At 38.7% G+C, this 24,609-nt stretch overlaps 2 protein-coding genes across 2 annotated transcripts in view; one reads left to right on the forward strand and one right to left on the reverse strand.

The window, feature by feature from the left end:
* Window positions 1–7,098, forward strand: part of LOC134218078 (uncharacterized) — a 74,689-nt gene extending 67,591 nt beyond the window's left edge. Inside the window, exons 4-6 of the mRNA XM_062696943.1 lie at window positions 5,948–6,043; window positions 6,647–6,879; window positions 6,956–7,098. Coding sequence (XP_062552927.1) covers window positions 5,948–6,043; window positions 6,647–6,879; window positions 6,956–6,983 — 357 coding nt within the window. The 3' untranslated portion in view covers window positions 6,984–7,098. The remainder of the gene's footprint in view (window positions 1–5,947; window positions 6,044–6,646; window positions 6,880–6,955) is intronic.
* Window positions 1–24,609, reverse strand: part of LOC134218077 (uncharacterized) — a 241,164-nt gene that overhangs the window by 90,254 nt on the left and 126,301 nt on the right. The window lies entirely within an intron of this gene.

The raw sequence follows: 24,609 nt of genomic DNA on the forward strand, positions 1-24,609 counted from the left end.
ACACACACACACACACACACACACACACACACACACACACACACACACACACACACACACACACACACACACACACACACACACACACACACACACACACACACACACACACGCATTGGTGTGTGACACTATTGGTCTCCGGGCTTCCTATCAAATATTCGTTTTTGGAGTTATTATTTCGGTACAACTTTGTTGTACGAGAAAGGCAAAACATTAAAAAGCAATAAATCCAGAAGCACCAAAATTATACTGGCAAGAAGAATGAGAGAAGATAACTGTAATTTATACAAGGAAAACCCTTAAGGAATATGGCTTCCCTGCAAAACTACTTACTTACTTACTCACTTACTTGGCACTTAGATGTTATTGAAACTTGGACAGCTGTAATAGAAGACGGAGAAATGAAGCGTCGCCGTTCGTGTAGCGTAGAATGTAGACTAAAGGTAGAAAATTTGTTTTAAAATAAATTCGCACGATGCTGATAAAGTCTATCAAGGTAATGGGTAATCCGATAAGTCGGACATTCTGATAAGGCTACACGGGTAAAAATCCGGAACTTAAAACTGGCAAAATGAGTCATGATTTCAAGAAAAATGTGTGTTTTTATGTTATGACAGTACACCATGAAAAAAGGTCATGAAATCATGACTAATTTGGCTGTAACGCCAAATTAGTCATGACGTTTCAGATATTTTGTGGTGAAAAGTGGCAAACAGAGTCATGATATCATAATGCATGGACTCCGGAACCATGAACTGAAGTCATGAAAATAGAATCGTAATTCATGAATCTGGCATCTGTCATTTATGATTCCGATTTATTTGACGGAAAGTGGGAATTCGGGTCATGATATCATGACACATGCAACTGGAATCATGCACTAAGGTCATGAACGCAGAAACATGATTCATGAATCTGGCATCTGTCATTTAAGATCCCAGGGACCAAGGCGTCGATTTAAATGCCAGAATAAAAATTGTAAGTTCAAATCATGCATTACTGACTACAACATCTGTGAAAAGCTAAACGGAGTGGATTTCGGGAATTTTCTTTCAAGCACATTTAACTCAAAATGCATTTTGTAACCAATGAGCGTTTAATTTATTTTAGCACATTCGTCGAAACAATTCACTGATTTGATTTTTTTAATTTTCGCTGTATAATACAGATAAAAAAAATCATTTCAATCCGTATCAGCCGATTGTTCTGCTTATAGGTACTAAAGAAAACACGACTGTACGCGAACTAAATTTTCACTTTCTAATTAATTTACTCACCGGCACAAAGCAGAACAAAATTTCTGCTTACCGACGGGATCCGCTTTCGGGTAGTCCAACGTTGTATAAGTAGGCATAACCGGTGCCTCGGTTTCCGGTATCTGGTTTGGTGCTACGCCGCTGCGTCCCAGGTGTACGAATTGTTTTTTCTGCATTCTATTATTCACCATGGGAACAAAACGGAAATCTGTCCTGCTTACATAGAACATAATTTCCACCACGATTGACCGACTCCTAATCTGTATGAAAGAACCGTATGAAACACGGGCACTGATCAACGAAACAAAAGAACAATTTCAACAAAATTTCTATGGCACATGTTATGCAAACATAATCATATCACAGATGCACATTAATTACACTGTCCGCGAAAGCAAACGGATCGGGATCCCGAAAGAGACTTTCCCAATTTGTGACGAAGGAAACCGCGGAACGCTGGACGAAATAAAAATTACGAGAGCAGTAATGACAGAAACGCAACCGCACACTTTTTTTACAAATCTAAAATGTCTCACTATTAATTAAATCTTTTACCTTATACAAGCCACCGGTACGAAGATAAATTGATTAACTATTTAAAAATTGAAAATAAAGACACGACCCGAAAACATCTGCAACCGGCTTGACAGAAAAAAAACAACAATTCTACAAGCTGCATAACGCTAATTTCGGATATTTTTGACATATTTTCATGACTTTGAGTCATGTTTTCATGACTCTGAGTCATGTTTCTACCGCTCAGCGTCATTTTTCATGATAGAATTTTGATAACGCTTCGAGCGGTTATGACCGTAGTTTAAGAAAAAATGCTATGGAAATCGCTGTTTCGGTCATGATATCATGAACCGTAGTCATGAAATCATGATCAAACAAGTTTTATGAAATCATGACTTTTTAGTCATGAATTCAGTAACGGATTTTTTCCCGTGCAACTATCAGTGCTCATTCCACACTGCGCGATGAACGACGTTTAGTATCCCCGTCTTCTGTTCTGTCAGTCTTCTGTGATTCATACTCTGTGTTTTACATTGAATTCACGTGACCTATCAAGCCGTTCAAGATCGAACGTCTCCTAAGCGATGAATTGTCAAGTGTAAGCTGAAACTAATGCGAACATCATCACAAAACTATATTCTATTGTATTATGTTTTATATCATAATTTTTTAGTCTTGCAGGCAGCCAAATTTCTTAAGACTTTCCAATTTCTGTGGTCTACCTTCACGCTTGCCTGCATAATTTGTAAGAGTAAGGGTAACTAGTCTCGGAACAATACTACCCTTTGTTGTTAGAATATTGAACTACCAAATATCAGCAGCGAAAATTTTTGAAAATAGGTGTCTTTTTGTCTAGGAAATATTTCCAATGAACCCTGAACCTGTTTTTGCCTTTCTTGTACATTAAGTATACGGAAAGGCTATAGGACCATTCAAAAATTGAACTTTTGATAGAAGGCTCGGTGATTGGCATATTTTATATATTATTATATATATTGCGTTTCAGAGATACTGGCAGAACATTGTTTCTTACCTTTAGTCCACCTCAGAAAAATTTTAAATTGGAAATCTTTACTTTTATTTTATTTTATTCTGTTTTGTTTGATTTTATTTCAGTTATTTATATCCAGGAGTTGCAATTAAGTGTTCTCAACCAGGGATCAATGTAAGTAAGTAGGAATGAATGTATAAGTTTTATTTAGCAAAATTTCAATGAAAATATAAAAATGGTTTCGAAATGTATGCCTTGAAAATAAGTACTTGAACTTATTGAGTGGATAATGTAGTTCTATATTGCCATCAATCAATGGATACAAATCTGACGACGAATAAAGACATATACTCTTTATCTCTAAGCACTATACCTATGTTGATACAGAAAGTTGAATATAGTTGTAAACTGTAAAGTCTTATAACTGTGTAAAATTCCCCCTAAGACGCTCTAAAATGTCTGGTATGATGATTATTTCATGCCTCCGGGAGCGTACACACGCTCAAATACGTTAGATTCAGCCCCCCAGAGAATGCTTCGGTTACTGCTTTGTTTGACCGTGTGTGGAGTCGTTCGAACAACCGTTCGACAGTTGACGGCTTGATTGGAAAAAAATCATAGGTTCGGAACACATAACATAAGTGGATCTTCGAACAAAATCCAATCCAAAAGTTGACCCCCTTTGGATGAGCCAAAACTGTTATAATTAGGAACGGGAACATCGTTCTGTCATTTTCAAGTGTAAACAAATACCATATGATCAGAAAATTATAACACTTTTCTCCAAGACTACAAAGAGCAAGATCTGTAGCCGAAGTATAATGATATTTATTTTCCTATCATATTTTTTTTACATTGTTCTTAAAAATGACGGATTGCATTCTGCCTCATAAGCAGGAGATTAAGGGTTTGATCCCTGGCCCTTTCCAATTTCCTATTAGATAATTTCGTTAATCATATAACTCAATCTCGTTGCAAATCAAATTCTCATTGCTAGCAAGTATGATTCTAAATATAGAATTGTTATAAAAAAAAGCTGCCTGTTACTTAGTAGCAGTAAATAAAATGATTGGTATTCATTTGTACCCGCATACGAATGCTATATACGGTCGCTATGCTCGCGCAGGCCTCATACAAGTAAGAATGTGTGAGGTTAATGTGCGGGTAGCGATGGTGTGGTAGACGTGTGCGTCGTATTAGAATCCAATAGCATTCAAATTCTAATTGTAAAAAATGAATCCCATTAGAATTCACTTTAATACTTTCTCATTACTCTAGTACTTCTAATTCTCATTCATATATTCCTATCCCATAGATCGCATCACTTACCAAAGTGAATCCAGATAATATATCCCTTCATACTAACACAATATCCTATCCTAAGACTATCGTGGAGATGCAGAGGTATACTCGGTCTCTAGTAGCAACGAGAGTTGAACTAATAATCCTTCCTTCCCTTGATGACCGTAAGGACGTGGCCGGCGCCGTAATTGACTTAGTTAAATGCATTGAATTTCCGAAATTTGCACATTGAGAATGATAGCTAAACCCAAGCTCCATTCAATTGGTTCCCTGTGCAATTTCGCAAGTTCTAGTCAATCACGGAGTAGCAACTACGAATTGTACGGTTATCCTGCTCATGCTCATGCTCATGTTCTTAAAAATGACGGATTGCATCCAAAACAAGGTCTCTCCTATGCTGTTACAAACCAATTTATATTTGACGAAATCTAATTTGATTTATTTTTAGGGTAAACTTTTATTTTCAGGCGATTTTTTATGAAATGTTCGTCTTTTATCCATTTTATCCATTTTCCAAATGAAATTCCTCTAAAATTGATATAATATTTTTGAGCCAGCATGGTAAAAATCAAGATTTTATTCAACATATGTAGAAAAGTATATCCCTTAGAACTGTTCTACATTGGGAACGAATCTTTATATACGCAGTCTTCGGTTTTTTCGAAAGGATGACGAGGGATACACCAATGTTTGTCTACGATGCGCAACAATCACAAAATAGATAGATTAGAAGCAACATTATAAATTATCAATCGTACGAAAGCAAACTCGCTTATCATAATGCAGGAGAGCATCGCAACTGTGAGGTGTTTTCAATTTGGATATTATATAAAATGAAAATGTGATGATTCAACGTTGAAATCAAGATAATCTTTTTCATGCCATGAAGCTCGTAATCTGAATAGGTTATCACGATACACGATATTAATGTTCCGAATACTCTTTACCAAAAGTAGAGCAATTTCAACGACATGTAAAAAGGAATCAGAAAACACCAAAAATGTGCATTGAACATTTAACTGAGGGTAAATCCAGGCGAGGCATGCGAGGCATCACCTTTTTAAAATCGATATTTCTTCAAAATAATCCGATGAAACTCTACTTGTTGTTATTGATAGTTTAAGGATACATAGTGTAGAAGACTTTTGAAAGACAAAAAGTCGGTTAAATACATGTTAGAAAAAAAAAGTAAAATTCGAGTGCGATGCCACACCACTGGGAGAGACGCCACTTATGGGAAATGTTTGAGAAATGCGATTAATAAATATGCTCATGGCAATGAATGAGCATTTGATGTTTTTCGAATAAAAACATAATATTTCAACCAAACACCAAATAAATTCATCGTTTACTGGTTAACAGCCCGTGCGCGGCACACGAATGGATTTTGTTCGAGTTTGTCAAATCAATATCAATACAATATTGAATCAGTTACATACCTTAAACTTGTTTCTTTTCTACTTCAATATTGTTTACCCCAATCCTAATTATAGAAAACAATTTCAGCTCCTTAACACCCAACGCCACTAGGGAAAATCTTTTTTATAATTCCAACACGAATCGTATTCAGATATACGATATAAGTCGCGTGACCCCTTGCTAGATCAAATACTGTTATACTATCTTCTGACGTTTCGATGTTCCGTATAACAAATAAAAAGTGTTATAAGGGTACAACTTTTGCTACCCGAGTTACACATATGTTATGTGTTCGGAATCAAGGTTGTCCAAATATGTTTGAGCATTTGTAGTGAAGTTGTACACATCCCCTCTTCCTTCGAGTTTGGAGTTTGATTTTCTCGTGACCATGAAATTACTTGAGTACCGGATTCGACTCTTATCATTCATTCAACTCTTATCCATATTTTATTTCTAGTATCAGTATCAGCATCAGACTTCAGCTCCACAATATGTGATGCAACAACAATCCAGCACCCCTAATGGAGGCTACCAGTTCCAGTCCGGCAACTCTGGCCAGGTGATTCAAATAAAGTACAGAAATAAAGTCGGTGTTAGTCAAATTGCTTGGCCGTGTGTACGCTGAGTGAAGAATAAGTGAGATCTCTCTCTCTCTCTCTCTCTCTCTCTCTCTCTCTCTCTCTTTCTCTCGCTCTGAGAGTGCGTGAGAGAGAGAGAGAAAGTAATTGTACTGTTGAGTCGATATTGTCGACATAACGTGTATTGACGAACGAAGAGTGGCGAGAGCTCAGTTTTGAAAAAGAAGGTGTGTGTACCAGTTCAACTTACGTGGTTAAAAATATATAGAAAATAAAAATTAAGGCTTCCGACACGCTGCATTACACGTTATAAAATACCATTTTTTTCTTAAATGCTTTCCATTTCTGACGTATGATTTAACTTCGAGATTCGAATTAAACAATATGTTAGATGACGATAGAATGGATAGCAATACCATTTTACTCAGTCGGTAGACAAAAGTCAGAGAGTGCAGCCCCCACTTCAACACACAAGAGAATCCTCTCATCCTTCCAGTTTGAAGTTTTTCGCGGCCATGAAATTACTTGAGTACCGGATTCGACTATTATCATTCATATAACTCTAATCGATATTTTATTTCCAGTATAAGTATCAGACTTCAGCTCCCCAATATGTGATGCCATATCAAACCAGCACCCTTAATGGAAACAAATCGGTTTCATCCTATGGAAATACGAGCAGCTCCCCCAATACAGTTGCTCACTATAGATGTACAGAAAAGAAAGACTACCGGTTCAAGTGCTGCAGCTGTGGCCAGGTGACTCAAGTCAAATACAAAAGCTCAAAGCAGCTGGAAATAAGACACTGTACTCATAAGTAAATCACTTTCTAACGTCATAGATACTACAAGATTTAGATGATTACTGATTTCGTTGTTTACCATTATTTTCAGGAAGAATACCTGCCTGCGCTATTCGTGATTACATCCATCCCAAAAACTCTCGCACAGTACGAGAAGCTGAACATACAAAAGAGGATAACAACAGCAAAGCCATAGCCATATCTGTATGAAACATATAGTTTATTTCCCTTCAATTAATAAAATACTCTACACTTCTCTAAAAAACGCTCGATTGGCGATAGAACGTCTTCTTTTTTTCTTCTTTTTTTTTCTTCCTAGGCAATCTGGGGGAATCTGCTCATCAGACATCCTGGGTTGTCCAGGAAGTGCGGGGTTAGGGACCACCTCCAACAGCAAACGAGGGGGCAGGACTACATCCCCGACCCGCTAAACCGTTTACATTGCCGCCAAGCCCATCGTCCCTTCGGTACAACCAGAAAGTAATGCTTCAAAGGGGGGCCAGTGCACAACGCATCCTCGAGGTTAGCTGCGTGACCTTGCAGCATCGAACATCGTGACTCGCTTTTTTAGAAGAACACCGTGGTATCGTGCCAGCGCATTGCCGGCTTTCCAGGTGGCCTTACCACGCCCTATGTCCTCGGAAGGTGGGAAGGGTCGACTTCACGCCTGCTTCCCTCTGCACGACTGGTATCAAGAATTATGATGCCGCGTGCACCCCATATTGACCTCTCTGCGATAGGGTCTATTCGCCAACACACAGAGGGACTTGCCGACGCGGTGCCTACGCCTGCCCCAGCCTTGACGAGGACCCCTTTCCGCCCTCGGGCTCGGAACCCACCCGGTTGACCGACGCCGCGAAAGCGACAATACCATATTGTTGTATGACCCATGAAGCCGACTCCGAACCCTTGGACCACATCTTATTTGCGCCTGAACTAGCCATCCTTGAGTCCACGCGCCACCTTCTGTGTAGCTCCGAGACGATTTGGGCGATAGCCGATAAAACGGCGTTCCAGCCAACTTTTTCTTTACACATCCTCCGAACTAGGTTGTCCGGGGTGGTGTCCAGACCACATGTGGCAAGCATGTGGTTACGCATTGCGCGAAAACGTGGGTACACGAACAACACGTGTTCCGCCGTTTCCTCTAAACCTGCGCACACCAAACACTCGGACGAGGCCGAGCAAGCCAGCTGCGTTACCTGGACTGTGATTTTGCAGCACGCTTAAACGCCGGGCACTTCGAACCCCCCATGGGGTGATTGCTGTTCACAGTTTTGCTGGAACAAATAAAACAATTGGGAGGGTTCGTGCAGCATTGTGCCTTATGTCCCTCCAATCCGCAGCGTCTGCAGAGATTGCTTCTGTCAGGGCCTTTGCAGTCCCATTGCTTGTGCCCCGGTTCCAGGCACTTGAAGCAAACTTCGGGCTGCTCGTATATGCCCACAGGGCACACCGACCATCCCACCTTGACGCTCCCTAACTTGACTACCTTCGTCAGGCGTCCGCTGCAAATAGCCGAACCAATGCTACCTGCGTCCCTGCCGTACCTTTCCGTAGCCGAACGGCTGCGGTGGGCGTCTCCACTTCACACTGTCGTCGCAGTGCCGTGACGAGCTCTTCGACTTCAGTGATCTCGTCCAGATCTATAACCCTTAGATTCACCTCCGTCGCGAGTGCCCTCACCTTGACCGTCTCGCCTAGGACTTCCTCCGCCAACTTCTTGTAGGCGGCGCTCTTTTGCGATGCGCCCCGTTTCAGCTCGAGGATCATCTCGCTCATCCGGGTACGTCTTATTCGACGTACGTCGGCGCCGAGTTCACCGAGCTTGACGTCACTCCTCATCGCCTTCAAGACGTCCGAGTACTTAGCCTCGTACAAATAATAATCGAAATACATCCTTACAGGGAACCATCTTGGGGAAGTATCTTCCAACTATACTAATTTTTGATATATGTATAGCAAAAAACTAATATAAATCGTTTCACAGTAGGTCAAGGTGGACAAAAATTGAAACTAAAAACCCTGATTGATCCAGCGGTGTTTGTGTCTTTCTCGTACATCAGACATACTAAAAAAAGTCAGAATTTCTTAGCGTGTTTTTTTTGTATATAAATCGTATTTTGGCCATAACTTTTGATCTCATAGTCCAATCTGGCCAATTTTCAATAGGAAACAATGGATTCCCCGTCCAATGCAACTTATTGCAAAAAAATCGGATCAAGATAAGTGTCTAAAAGATGGGTGAGTTTTATTTTGCGCACATACATACATACATACACGAACACATAAAGCAAACATCATCTCAATTCGTCGAGCTGAGTCGATTGGTATATAACACTATGGGTCTCCGGACTTTCTATTACAAAATGAAAATCGTCTTGGAAGTGAATATATAGCCTTTTCGTTACACCTTGGTGTACGAGAAAGGCAAAAAGTACAAAATGACGGGTTATCCCCGAAACGTATATATCATATAATGATATATGATATTCCAATCAAACGCTCTCAAGTTGGCAGATAGGTATAACAAAAATTGCTTTTTATTCAAGTGACAACGACAAGCAGATAACAAGCTTAAGATAGTTCAGAAGGTAATAATGCATTTGAAGATGGACACCTGTTCCAAAGATTAATTTGTATTTGTATTTAATGTATTTGAACAAACGTTTTAGAAATCGTTCTGATTGCTAAATTAGTTGGTGTAGATTTGGAATTGGCCAGACAAACTACCCAATCTAGTGGTAATGATTTATTGTGTAATGGAGAGGAAGATAGTCGAATGATTGATCTTAGTTCAATGAAGTAAAAATATCAGAACGAACCAATCCCGTTCATGCATTCCCAACACGGACATCAGAATAATGTAAGTTACGAGCCGTTTCATTTTCTCTGGGTATAGAAGGCCCATGATTCGCGCTCGCGCGTCATTTCTGTATGCTGATCCACGGAGAGCGGGAACGGAGAGCGCACAGAATGATGGCTTTGGTAGCGTTCCTAGCATGGATGGCGATGGCTTCTGTATATGTAGCGGTTTAGCGGCAAACTATCGAGTGGCTATCTTTGGCGTCAGCGGGACTCCAGTTAAATTGTCTTGCATGGTTCTAAATCTGGTTTTGTTGCAGGACCAATAAATTGTTTCTGTTCAGCAGCGCCATTTTATACAAGGGAAGGTTGTTGTGAGAAGAATTTTGATCTAAGTGCAAATTACCCACTTTGCAACGCCAGAAAGTTGCCGTCCATAGCAGAGTCACGAATGCGCGTCGGAGGAAGATCCTACGAACATTTTTTTTGCATGGATGGCATCAGTGGTAGTCAAGTAAAAAAATTTCAAGATTCTGATTTGGTTTTGTTACTGTTTGTGACTGGGACGGCGAATTATTGAAAATCAATCGTTTTTAAGTATCACAATTTTATGAAAGCAAAGGTTTAGCCTTTAAAATTCGTCACGATTTAGTGTAAAGTGCAAATTATAATCGCTAGGTGAAAGCAGAAAGTTGGCGGCGGCAGTAAAATCACGAGCGCGCGTCAGAAGGAGAAGCCGTAAAAATGTATTTGCATCGATGGAAATCACCCCCCCCTCCCTCTCTCTCTTGTAATTACAAGGAAGGGCAGCACGTCGATTGCCAGGACAAAGGCCTCGGCAAGCTTGGCTAAGCAACGGCCTACCGTGTGAGGCTGGGTGCTTCAAAGACCTCTTTTTAGGGCTAGCTCGGCCTGGAGAACCTCTTTGGTCTCAAGATCGGCTGGTGTATAACTCTACTTCACTAATCAGACCTAGGAAATGTGGGAGTAATTAACAAAATCTAGTGTTTAACAGTTTTTGGTTTATTGCCCTAAATTTACATTACTGTGTGGGTGTGTGTCAGAGTTGTGTAGTTAACAAATAATACCTGGCCGGCCGGCATACGACGGATGCGATGGCTGCTCGATGTACGCGCCACGTGTTAGCAGAAGTCCGACTCTCATTACGATTTAAGAGCTACTTTCAGAGATGACAGCCAATCAAGGGAGAGCTCTGTCGTTGCCGAAGGTGGAACCGCGGGCTGCTCTTCGCGACATCTCGAACGAAATGACTCGCACGTGCGGAAAAGTTGCTTTCTTGTAATCGATAAAGTTAACCCTGTAGCTACGCCCCTTTGGTGAGTGTTATGGAACGTACACACGGTCAAGCAGTTTGACCAACATTGACTCCACCTCTCGTTTATTCCAACATCCATCAAGTTTTACCAACAGCGGCACGAACAATCAATTTAATCGACCAACAATATCACACACGAACGACCGAAGCGGAACTAATGCAACGTGCACACCAGTCAAGCAGTTTGACGAACATTGACTCCACCCCCAAGAAAACGCTTCGGTTGCTGCTTTGTTGGAACGTTTGTGAAGTTGTTTGAACAACCATTTGACAGTTGGCGGCTCGGTTGGAAAAAATTAAAACGGTTAGATCTTGCTTTGAGTTGTCGGGGGTGGAGTCAAGGTTCGCCGTACATGTTTGAGCATTTGTAGTGAAGTTGCACAAACCCCCATATATTTTTTGATGGTTGGTGCTCAAGTTGGCGCTTCAGTCGTTCGTGTGTGATATTGTTGGTCGAATAAATTGATTGTTCGTGTCGCTGTTGATAAAACTTGATGACTGTTTGAATAAACGAGAGGTGGAGTCGATGTTGGTCAAACTGCTTGACCGTGTGTTTGATCAAAATGTTTGATCAAAAAGTATCAAAATGTGTGATACTTAACCATACTCATATTTAAACCAACAAAACCATAATACTTTAGTTAACACTAAAATCATAACCATAATGAATTAAAATGCATTTTTTGATAAGAAAATTATTTTGAGCTTTTTAGTGGAATGTTTTCACCTGTCATAAGACGAGTTTATACAATCCCATTGAATTCCACCACTTAATTGTATCTTGACAGATACGTATTTCGACCTCAAAAGTAAGGCCGTCTTCAGTGTCTCGTACTTGACTCGACGACGAATTCGGAATTCAATGGGATTGTATAAACTCGTCTTATGACAGGTGCATTTTTTGTTACAATAATATCCTTACGCTCTCCAACGTCTACCTTGCGGTCGTGTCTTGTACACAACCCTTCTGATTTTTTTAATCGTAATTTTGTTATTTTCAGACTCATTTCCCATATTTGTTTACTACTTGTCCATCTTGATCAACCTACAATATTGAATATAAGTCTTACGCTAGACGGTATACCAAAAATTAGTAAGGTTGAATTCGGATTAATTTTTCCCCAAGTATTTTTTTTTCTCCACTATTTCATACCATGAAAAAGGCCAACCACTACTTCATTTGTCAGCATTTGTCAATAAATATCAACGGCTCAGTAAAATTTGATTCCAGATTAAATAGAATCGAAAAACATTCGCAAATGAATAAAAATTAATAAAATCGGTATATTTTATCTTATACCGCTGTATCTCAGAACCGGTAGCACTTAGAAAAAAAATACTGATAAAAACCTAAAAAAAATCCAGAATAATTCACTCAGCGTTGGTGGTGCCTTTCTCGCATTTAGTTATGACATCAACCTTATATGGGGTTTATGTGGTCCAATGTACCATTTTCTTCATAACTTTTAAACGCAATGACCGATCGTTATGATATTTTCAATAGTGATCAACATGGCTTTGTCCCCTGTCGAATAAAACTTGTTGCGAGAAAATCGGTTAAAGATTATTATACGAAAAGTTGACTTATGTTTTTTATAGCTAACACACACATACACACACACACCTCTCGGAGCAACAAGCGGTGATAAGGGCAGGTAACTGCGTGGACACCTCTGAACGCTCCATCAAACTCTTGGGGGTAATGATCGACGATAAGCTCACCTTTGGTATCCACGTCAATTACGCCTGCAAGCGTGCCTCCACAGCTATATTGGCATTGTCCCGGATAATGTCCAATAGCTCTGCGATTTATGCCAGCAAGCGCAAGCTTCTGGCTAGTGTTGCTCTGTCCATACTGAGGTATGGGGGGCCAGCTTGGGGCACGGCCCTGCGTATTAACTGCTACAGAACGAAGTTAGAAAGTACGTATAGGCTCATGTGCCTAAGAGTTGCGAGCGCGTACCGTACCGTGTCGCACGATGCACTTTGCGTCATCGCCGGTATGATGCCTATTGACATCGTTATCGGTGAAGACATGCCCGCGTTTTCGCACAATGCGTGACCACATGCTTGCCACATGTGGTCTGGACACTACCCCGGACAACCTAGTCCGGAGGATGTGTAAAGATAAAGTTGGCTGGAACGCCGTTTTATCGGCTATCGTCCAAATCGTCTCGGAGCTACACAGAAGTTGGCGCGTGGACTCGAGGAATGGCTAGTTCAGGCACAAATAAGAGGTGGTCCAAGGGTTCGGAGTCGGCTTCATGGGTCATACCGGTGCCCTGTGGTCGAACTCGATCCTTTTATCGAACAAGTGGCCGCGCGAAGAACAACATGGTATCGTCGCTTTCGCGGCGTCGGTCAACCGGGCGGGTTCCGAGCCCGAGGACGGAAAGGGTTCCTCGTCAAGGCTGGGGCAGGCGTTGGCACCGCATCGGCAAGTCCTTCTGTGTGTTGGCGAATAGGCCCTATCAATTTGGGGTGCACGCGGCATCATCATTCTTGATACCTGTCGTGCAGAGGGAAGCAGGCGCGAAGTCGACCCTTCCCACCTTCCGAGGACATAGGGCGTGGTAAGGCCACCTGAAAAGCTGGCAATGCGCTGGCACGATACCATGGTGTTCTTCTAAAAAAGCGAGTCACGATGTTCGATGCTGCAAGGACACGCAGCTAACCTTGAGGGTGCGTTGTGCACTGGCCCCCCTTTGAAGCATTACTTTCTGGTTGTACCGAAGGGACGATGGGCTTGGCGGCAATGTAAACGGTTTAGCGGGTCGGGGATGCAGTCCTGCCTCCCTCGTTTGCGGTTGGAGGTGGCCCCTAACCCCGCACTTCCTGGACAACCCAGCATGTCTGTTGAGCAGATTCCCCCTCCATTGTTTAGGAAGAAAAAAAAAACACACATACACACACACACACACACACACACGGACAGACAGACATGTGCTCAGCTCGTCGAGCTGAGTCGATTGGTATATAATACTATGGGTCTCAGAGGCTTTCTATAAAAAGTTCGTTTTCGGAGTAAAATGATAGCCTTTCGGTACAACTTAGTTGTACGAGAAAGGCAAAAATATTTCGACCATTTTTGAAAAACCATTATTTTTTGTCCATCATTTCTCCATTATGAACCATAATGCAAAAAAGTACGTATATATCTGCTACAACATAAATATCAAAAAATAAAACAAAAATATTGAAAAATTCGTTTTTGAGAAAATCGATTTTGAAGTTTTATTTTCAATTATTGAACATTTTTTTATCACAGTACCTTTTTTTCACATAGCCCCAATGATTACCTAAAACATTGCCGAAGACACCAAAACGATCGGGCAAGCCGTTTTCCAGTTATGTTTTTTTGAAAGTGTTCAAGCTCAGGCTAGAGTCAAAATGGCAAACCAATGCACAATGGGGGAATCCGATTTCAAAGGTGGAAAAAAATGATAACTTTCTTCACGAATAACTTACAGAAGAGATCAAGAGCTTATTCGAAAGGGAATTTTGCAAAGAATTCAGTGAGTGCTGTTTCATGGACGTGGAACGCTTCTGTATGTAGTTATTGAGCTCGTTTTGCCCTAATGCCCCATATATTGCGAGTTTCCAAACTATTTGTCATTTTATCTTTAAGGCATTGTTCTAAAATTGTGTTTATCTCTTCACTGTGGATCCACAGATGGCCACTGAATATATTTTGTTGGTAAAAGTTGGAACTTGTCATAAGACGAGTTTGTACAATCCCATTGAATTCCACCACTTAATTGTATCTTGACAGATACGTATTTCGACCTCAACAGTAAGGCCGTCTTCAGTCGAGTCAAGTACGAGACACTGAAGACGGCCTTACTGTTGAGGTCGAAATACGTATCTGTCAAGATACGATTAAGTGGTGGAATTCAATGGGATTGTACAAACTCGTCTTATGACAAGTGAAGACATTCCACTAAAAAGCTCAAAATAATTTTCTTAACAAAAGTTGAAAATTTAAGGGATTTTGGTGTCAAATAAGCATCAAAGTGCATTTTATGTGCAATTTTCATGTATTCTGTAAAAAATAGTAATATTTACAGATAAGTGTTGATATTATTGTCTCAAAGTGTTGAACAGATGTTGACAAATGTTTGCCAAACAAAAATCACTGAAATAAATCATTTCACAAATGTTTTATTTGGTTATTTATTGAGTAAAAAATTGAGTAAAAGTAAAAATTTATTGAGTAAAAGCTTTTGAATAGCACCGATGCCAAGCATTTCCAAACCGTACCCGATAGCACATCTAGACAAGAATAGTCATATGTTATAAGTCTTGATGTGATCATAGATAGGAGGTGATGGGAGATACTCTTTTTTCTTACTTTTTTGCCCAAATTCCCTTATGAAATAATATAGCTCAATGATTCTGAGCAAGAAAATGATGTAGTAATGTTAATTTAATTGATATTTTCCAATGATATAATGAAAATAACAAATAATCATTTAATTCATTAGAAATTTTGAATTATAGGGGATTTAGGGGTCATACAGCTCATTTAATGTAACTTTTTATACAAAATAGGATAACTTTTCTCACGAGCGACTCACAGATAAGGTTAAGGGCTTATTCGAAAGCAAATTTTCCAAGAAAATCAGTGAGAGATGTTTTATAGACATGGGACACTTCTGTATGTAGTTATTGAGCTGGTTTTGCTCCAATGTCCCATACATCAAAATTCTTCATATTTTGGTACTTTTATCTTTTAAAAATTACACTGAAATTCTGTTTTCCTTTTCATTGTTGATGCATACATATCACTATACATATTTTGTTGGAAAAAGTTGGAAATTTAAGGGATTTTGGGGTCAAATAATCATCAAACTGCATCTATGTGAATTTTTCATGTATTCTGTAAAAAATAATAATAACCAAGAAATCATTCACGCTGATTTGAAGAGACAATGCAGTAGCGCCGCGGTGTCACAAAAGGCAAGCAATGTAGTGCAGAGACATTCCGAGGGGTGCTTAAACGTATAATTCAATATGCAACATAACATTTCAAAATGAAATGCTAGAAATCATCCCATGACCCAATTTTGATATCTGAGTTTAAAAATAAAATTTAAAAAAATATAATTCAAATTTTCAAAAATTGTAAAATTAGTGTAATTTTCGCAATCAACGCACCCCTTGGCTATCGTTTTTAGGCGTTAGTTGCCTTTTGTGACGCGCAAGATGGTGTTAATGTGCTGTCTCTTGCCTTATATATGGGGATTTACAAAGTGGACTATATTGTTAATATACTATATTTTAAGGGTATGCGATAAGATATTTTTTCCTAACGAAACGAAACGAAACAAAACTAAAATATTTGTGTTGATTCGAAACGAGACGAAACGAAATATATATTTACTTTCGAGACTTCGAAACGATACGAAATCAACGTCCATTTAATTCGAAATTTTTCGAAACGAAACGAAATTTTGTTTTTTTTTTCGCGGAATTTTTATTACATTATGTACATTATGTACGCAATTCTGAATTCATTTTCTAAAGGTCAAATAACTGCTTTGCGACCAATAGAATTATAGTCACAGAAGAAGCAGTCTGTGATAAATCGCCGTTTTCCCGTTGGGTTCTCCCGGATTTGATCAATTTTATAACAGTTCAGTTTTATATCAGTGAGTATGTATATATAAAAATTTAGGAAGTATGGGATTCATTTTGTATTCTAATTCAAAATCTATTTAAAACCTTATTTTATTTAAGACTAATGTGATTATGCTGAAGCATACTTCATATTCATTTATCGGCGTGGTTTTATGGCATTGAGCTGAATCAAAGCCAGAATATACGAAGAAAGTAAACGCAGATAGAGAAATGTTATTAACATTCATTTGCTTACTAGACGAATCCTCTGCACCTTTCCAAAATGCACTAAAATATGTCTTTCAGATTGTGTTTTAGAAATGCGATCGCAAAGTTTGTACGACTGCAGTTTGCCAGGTATGAAAAAATATTTTTTCCTTTTTCATACAAAAGCATGTAAAAAAGGATATAATTTCCTTCAAAATTCAACCTTTTTCAAGGAGGCTCGGAGACCGGAGACTTATGTACAACCAACTAGACGAACCAAGCTATTGTCTGTTTGTCCTTGTATGTGTTTGTGCATATGAGGCATGTAAAAATCGTTGTCAAATTTTCATCCTCAACCGACTTCAATTGAGTGCAAGAAACAGCAGCTATGGACAGTATGAGCCGGTCACGCCCTTACAGTCAATTTAGAAAAAAATGGACAAACGCGTTTGCACAACGGGAGTCAACAAACTTGTGACAATATTCAAGAGCAGTGGAAATTCAAAATTTATGGGCTTAATTTTCATTTTTCGTGTTAGAAGTTGAATAAAATTTTTAGAGTGAATTACTCACCACCATAACTTTCTATTGTGTTAGGTTAGTTGTGGAAAAAATGCTGAACTACAAATATTTCACTGTTCAAAGGCACAAGAACAAAAACACGAAGAAACAAAAATTACGCATTTTTAAATATTTTAAAACAAATATGGAATTTTGAAATTTTATTTTGATCTACTCTACATTAACACATACATTAAGGATTTTACCAATGACCAATATCAAAAACTTTTCTAATTCTTAACAGTTGAATTTTTCCGCCATTTTTTTTAATCGCTCAATTATTTTATTGGGGTTAAATTCCCCAATGAACCTATATTTTGGATGCCTTTAAGTATTTTTTAAATTTAAAACAGAAATAAAAAGTGCAGATTAGCCTAACATTTGCTCGATTTTGAACGAAAATCGTGTTTATTTCTCAGGGCGGTTCACACCTGCAGCACTTTTTTAGCTTGTGATTTAATTTTTTTAAATAGTTAAAGGCTTAAAAAATGTGAGTTCTTTGGGAAAAGTAGGCTTAAAACAGCCAAAGAATCGATTGAGACATTAAAACGAAAGCAATTTTTGACGGGAATCGTCAAATGAAAATAACAAAAAATAGTCAGGGTACCCTTTCTGGGTATTAGAGAGATAAGAAAAAAAAATTTAAAAGACAATTGCGAACAGAGTGGGATTTAATTTCTCGTGCTAAAACCCTTTTTCATGAATATAAGTCAGGAAAAATCTGCGGATAAGAATAACAAGAATCTCAACAAACAAAGAACATGAATAAAATGTAATTTTAATTATTTCCATCAATATGGTTGGCGCATACGAATAAATGCCAAATCCAATCAATTAACAGTCCTTTTTGATCGAAATTGATTCAAATGATATTACATGTAGCCTTACACCTCGGAAATCTTGTCCATTTATTTTGTTCTCATGTGCTTCCAAAAAGGCGCAATTACGTCGTGGAAAGTAAAACAAATCCTGGCGAAATTTGCAGACAAGCTCCTGATTTGTAAACTAGCCTGATCTGTAAAGTACGTGAGGACTGAAATCCGAACAAATTTTCCCTCGTTGAAACTACCTTAGATTCGATTTTGTTCAGTGGATTTATAATTTATAATTGATTACAGTCCGACTGGGGTGTTTATTGATATATTTTGGCTTTTTCAGTCTGATATATTCAAACGGGTTTATATTCGCATTGCCCGACGTTTCGGCCCGTTTATTCGGTCTTTTACAAGGGAAAAGCTGTCTGCCGTTATTCATACACTTAACAACTATAAACATATATGCTAGGATTAGAGCTTCTGGTATTTGAACACATAATTTGATTGTCATTAACAATTTTTGCCTTTCTCGTATACTAAGTATACGGTAAAGGCTATATGATCGCTCCAAAAACAAACTTTTTATAGAAGGCCCGGAGACCCATAGTGTTATATACCAATCGACTCAGTTCGACGAATTGAGGTGATGTGTGTGTGTGTGTGTGTGTGTGTGTGTGTGTGTGTGTGTGTGTGTGTGTGTGTGTGTGTGTGTGTGTGTGTGTATGTGTGTGTGTGTGTGCGCAAAACTACTAAAAAATGTCACTCATTTTCGGGCACTTACCCTTGACTGATTTGCTCGCAACAAGTTGCATTCGACGCAGGATCCTGTCCCATTGTTTCCTATTTGAAATTGGCCAGATCGGACTATGGGATCAAAAGTTATGGCCAAAATACAAATTCATACGAAAAAATCGCGTAAAAAATGTCACTCATTTTTCGGGCACTTACCCTCAACCGATTTGCTCGCAACAAGTTGCATTCGACGCAGGATCCTGTCCCATTGTTTCCTATTTGAAATTGGCCAGATCGGACTATGGGATCAAAAGTTATGGCCAAAATACAAATTCATACGAAAAAATCGCGTAAAAAATGTCACTCATTTTTCGGGCACTTACCCTCAATCGATTTGCTCGCAACAAGTTGCATTCGACGCAGAATCCTGTCCCATTGTTTCCTATTTGAAATTGGCCAGATCGGACTATGGGATCGAAAGTTATGGCCAAAATACAAATTCATACGAAAAAATCGCGTAAAAAATGTCACTCATTTTTTGGGCACTTACCCTCAACCGATTTGCTCGCAACAAGTTGCATTCGACGCAGGATCCTGTCTCATTGTTTCCTATTTGAAATTGGCCAGATCGGACTATGGGATCGAAAGTTATGGCCAAAATACAAATTCATACGAAAAAATCGCGTCAAAAATGTCACTCATTTTTCGGGCACTTACCCTCAACCGATTTGCTCGCAACAAGTTGCATTCGACGCAGGATCCTGTCCCATTGTTTCCTATTTGAAATTGGCCAGATCGGACTATGGGATCAAAAGTTATGGCCAAAATACAAATTCATACGAAAAAATCGCGTAAAAAATGTCACTCATTTTTCGGGCACTTACCCTCAACCGATTTGCTCGCAACAAGTTGCATTCGACGCAGAACCCTGTCCCATTGTTTCCTATTTGAAATTGGCCAGATCGGACTATGGGATCAAAAGTTATGACCAAAATACAAATTCATACGAAAAAATCGCGTAAAAAATGTCACTCATTTTTCGGGCACTTACCCTCAACCGATTTGCTCGCAACAAGTTGCTTTCGACGCAGAATCCTGTCCCATTGTTTCCTATTGGAAATTGGCCAGATCGGACTATGGGATCAGAAGTTATGGCCAAAATACAAATTCATACGAAAAAATCGCGTAAAAAATGTCACTCATTTTTCGGGCACTTACCCTCAACCGATTTGCTCGCAACAAGTTGCTTTCGACGCAGAATCCTGTCCCATTGTTTCCTATTTGAAATTGGCCAGATCGGACTATGGGGTCGAAAGTTATGGCCAAAATACAAATTCATACGAAAAAATCGCGTAAAAAATGTCACTCATTTTTCGGGCACTTATCCACAACCGATTTGCTCGCAACAAGTTGTATTCGACGCAGAATCCTGTCCCATTGTTTCCTATTTGAAATTGGCCAGATCGGACTATGGGATCAGAAGTTATGGCCAAAATACAAATTCATACGAAAAAATCGCGTAAAAATGTCACTCATTTTTCGGGCACTTATCCTCAGCCGATTTTCTCGCAACAAGTTGCATTCGACGCAGAATCCTGTCCCATTGTTTCCTATTTGAAATTGGTCAGATCGGACTATGGGATCAGAAGTTATGGCCAAAATACAAATTCATACGAAAAAATCGCGTAAAAAATGTCACTCATTTTTCGGGCACTTACCCTCAACCGATTTGCTCGCAACAAGTTGCTTTCGACGCAGAATCCTGTCCCATTGTTTCCTATTTGAAATTGGCCAGATCGAACTATGGGATCGAAAGTTATGACCAAAATACAAATTCATACTAAAAAATCGCGTAAAAAATGTCACTCATTTTTCGGGCACATATCCTTAACCGATTTGCTCACAACAAGTTGCATTCGACGCAGAATGTCTCATATTTTCTTATTGAAAATTGGCCAGATCGGACTATGGGCTTAGATGTTATGGTCAAATTACTATTTATTGTGAAAAAGAGTTCGATAAAGTCTAGCTCACTTTTTTAGCACTTAGACTTCATCTATTGACGCTCGCAACAGATTGCATTCGACGCAGAATCTTGTCCCATTGTTTTCTATTGAAAATTGGCTAGATCGGACTATGGGATCGGAAATTATGGCTGAAACACCATTTTTGCCTTCTTCTACGAAAAGGCTGTATGTTCGCTCCAAAACCAAACTTTTACAGAAGGTCTGGAGACACATAGTGTTATATACGTATAAGCTCGATGAACTGCGATGATGTCTCTGTGTGTGTGTGTGCGCACCAAAAGTGCGAAAAGTTTAGCTCACTTTTTTGGAACTTATCCTCAACCGATTTAATACCAACTATAGATAGTAGAATATATAGATGAGCGAAAGCATGGCTGAGTCGATTTTTCTGCCCGTGCACACGCACATATGACGTCACAGCCCTTAACGTTTCCATTGAAATCACGTTTGACAGTTCGTTTGGAGACAGAGGATTTATCTTCACTCATCTATATATTCCACTATCTATAATTCCAACAAGTTTCATTCGACGCGGAATCCTGTCGTATTGTTTTCTATTGAAAATTTGGACCATGGGCACAGAAATTATGGCCAAAATATAATATGTGTTATAAAAAAGCGAGTAAAAAAGTCTAGCTGACTTTTAATGGACTTACCCTCAACCGATTTACTCACAACAAATTGCATTAGATGCGGAATCCTGTTCTATTTAGAAAGTTGGCCAGATTGGACTATTACCTTTGAAATTATGGCCAAAATACTTTTTGCCTTTCTTGTGCAACAAAGTTGTACCGAAAGGCTATAATTTCTTTCCGAAAACGAACTATCGGATGCTTCCACACTGATACACTTCCCTTCCTCTTTATACGGGAGTTTGGTAGAAAGACGGTCATGAGATTTATATCATAACAAATATTGCCCTCCGCTCGCTTGATGGGAATGACATTTTCGTTTTCTTTTTGTGTAGTCAGACTTCAGTTCAATTTACATCCAAAAGTGATATCCTTAAAATATATGACTGGGTAAAATAAAACAGGGGTATGTACGTCAAAAAGATTGGAAAAGGAAACAAAAATGTCAAAATTCTTATTAGCATATTGTAGATCAAGCTGAAAACCGAACCGAGGTCTCGCGACAATCGCATTTTCTCGCATTTCCGGATGTTGCAACTGCATCGCGAGTAGTGCGCAACGGACAAAGAAATTTGTCTTTTTTACTCCTAGCTACTAGCTCATCTATTTTCAAGCACACACATTTTACGAAGGTCGAGAAAGGCACCATCACCGCTAGGTGGATTAATCTGGGTTTTTTAAACATTAACACTGTTTAACAGACTGAAAAAGCCAAAATATATCAATAATTTATAATTATTTTTAATAATTATTTTTAATTATACGATAATAATCGTCGTTTTTTTTACAGTGGATGATTTCGATATATTCAGAATTATTCAGAAAGGTTTCAAAATCTTGATTCATGTTTCGAAAAGAATCAAACAACTGATATATTTTCAGATTTGAAAAAGAAGAATTGCCTACTTCGCAAGAAAAAAAAAATGAAAATGAGCCTAATCTCGAAATTAGAATGTCTGTCCCAGCGGTTAATTTTATTAACATTGAGGCGTGATCTGATTCTCAGGATATACTTCCCTATCAAGTTACCGGTTCCGTTCAATCCGCTGATGAAATTTGCCAAATTTTAATGCCTTCGGAATTAGCAGAAAAAAAAACATTGAAATGAAACTTTTTGAAAAAATCTCTTTTTGCCACCTGTTGTCATTAAGCTCACTCCTGACGGAATCCAAGCTCCAAAGTGCTCGCGTTTTCGAGGGCATACCACTCGATTCAGCGGCGGCGCACAACTGTCATTTTTGTTGATTAAGCTTTGCTGCGTCGCAGCATGCGTGAAATAATAAAAATGACAGTTGTGCGTTGCTTCCGTATCGAGGGGTGTGCCTCCGAAAACGCGAGCACTTTTAAACCTGGATTCCGTTAGGAGTGACCCTGACTTACCTATTTGTCTTTAGATTCCCAATGATATGGAAATGCTAATATCATCTTCCAAACTTGGACGTACATGTTCATGATAGCATTAGAGGCGAAAGTATAGAGTTGATAGTTCCGTTAGGATACGGCAGGCATGAAGAATGTTTTTATAGAAGTCGATTTGAAAGCGAGCGGAGGGCAATATTTGTGATGGCACATATCGCACGACCTTCCTTCTGCCATATGTGCCATCACAAATATTGCCCTCCGCTCGCTTTCAAATCGACTTCTATAAAAACATTCTTCATGCCTGCCGTATCCTAACGGAACTATCAACTCTATACTTTCGCCTCTAATGCTATCATGAACATGTACGTCCAAGTTTGGAAGATGATATTAGCATTTCCATATCATTGTAAATCGTTTAACTTCACGTAGAAGTAACACACACGAAATCATTAATTTAGTTTAGATTCCCGTCTAAAATATTGAATTTGTTAGAATAATGTTTTGGAACACTTTGGAAAAATCAATGAAGAAACAAATTGAGGTTTTTGTAGATTACGACGGGACAGCATAAAAAGGTCTAAAAAACTTTACAAGGGCCTCAGGAATCCGCGCCACGACCTCTTTGACAAAGTTGTACTGATCTGATTCATATCTGATTATATTTACAGTTTGAGCCTGACATCTCAAATATTAGGTCGGACCACTTTAGGAAAAAAAATGGGATAGAATAGCTAAAGATATTTTTAGTTTTCTGGTGGACATTTCTAATGAAACACCGAAGACGTTTTAAAGAAGAAAACTAAATACGTATTTGTCGATTCAGAATGGGATTATTTAGCAGGCGTTGATAGAAAAGTTTGTATAACATTAGGTTTTAAAAACAGCTCAGTTCAGCGGCGCAGCCAAAATTTTTGATAACACACGACCTTGCGCGACGGTATGCTTTAAGTCTGAATTTGTTTCGAAATTCCGTTAAATTTCGTTATAAGCTGGTTTTTTGTAATTTTACGAAACGAAACGAAATCAATAATTTAGATTTCGCCATGCTCAAATTCCGCGAAATTCCGCGGAATTTCGTTTCGAACCACCTGAAACGAAATTTTTCGAAATACCGCATATGCTTACTATATTTGATGTATCTTTACATATAATCAATTTTGGCGAAATCTACAGCCTATTGATTATTCAGATATTTATAGATAATAGTTGATATTATTGTCATAATTTTTTTAAACAGAAATTGATACCACAAAAAAAAAACAAATATCCATATATTACATCAAAAATGGATTTTTAAGGCATTTTGGGACAAAGAAGTGAAAAACTTCATTAATTATGTATTTAAAAAAAAATGGTTCTGTTCCTGAACCCTTGGAGTTTTTTTCAATGCAATCTACGAACATTTGTTATTTTTATAGTATCATTGACAAATTATAACTGAATCAATGTTACTCCATCATTTCTTAACCCAGAATCATTGAGCTATATTATTTTATAAGGGGAATTTGGGTGAAACGTCATGAGAAAAGAATATTTCCTATCTATTCCTATCTATTATCACATCGACTAATATATTTATTCTTATCTAGTTGTGCAAACGGGTATGGTTTGGGAGTGATTGGCATCGGCACTTTTCAGAAGTATTTAAA

The sequence above is a fragment of the Armigeres subalbatus genome, chromosome 2 (assembly GCF_024139115.2).
Source record: "Armigeres subalbatus isolate Guangzhou_Male chromosome 2, GZ_Asu_2, whole genome shotgun sequence".
Classification (NCBI taxonomy): domain Eukaryota; kingdom Metazoa; phylum Arthropoda; class Insecta; order Diptera; family Culicidae; genus Armigeres; species Armigeres subalbatus.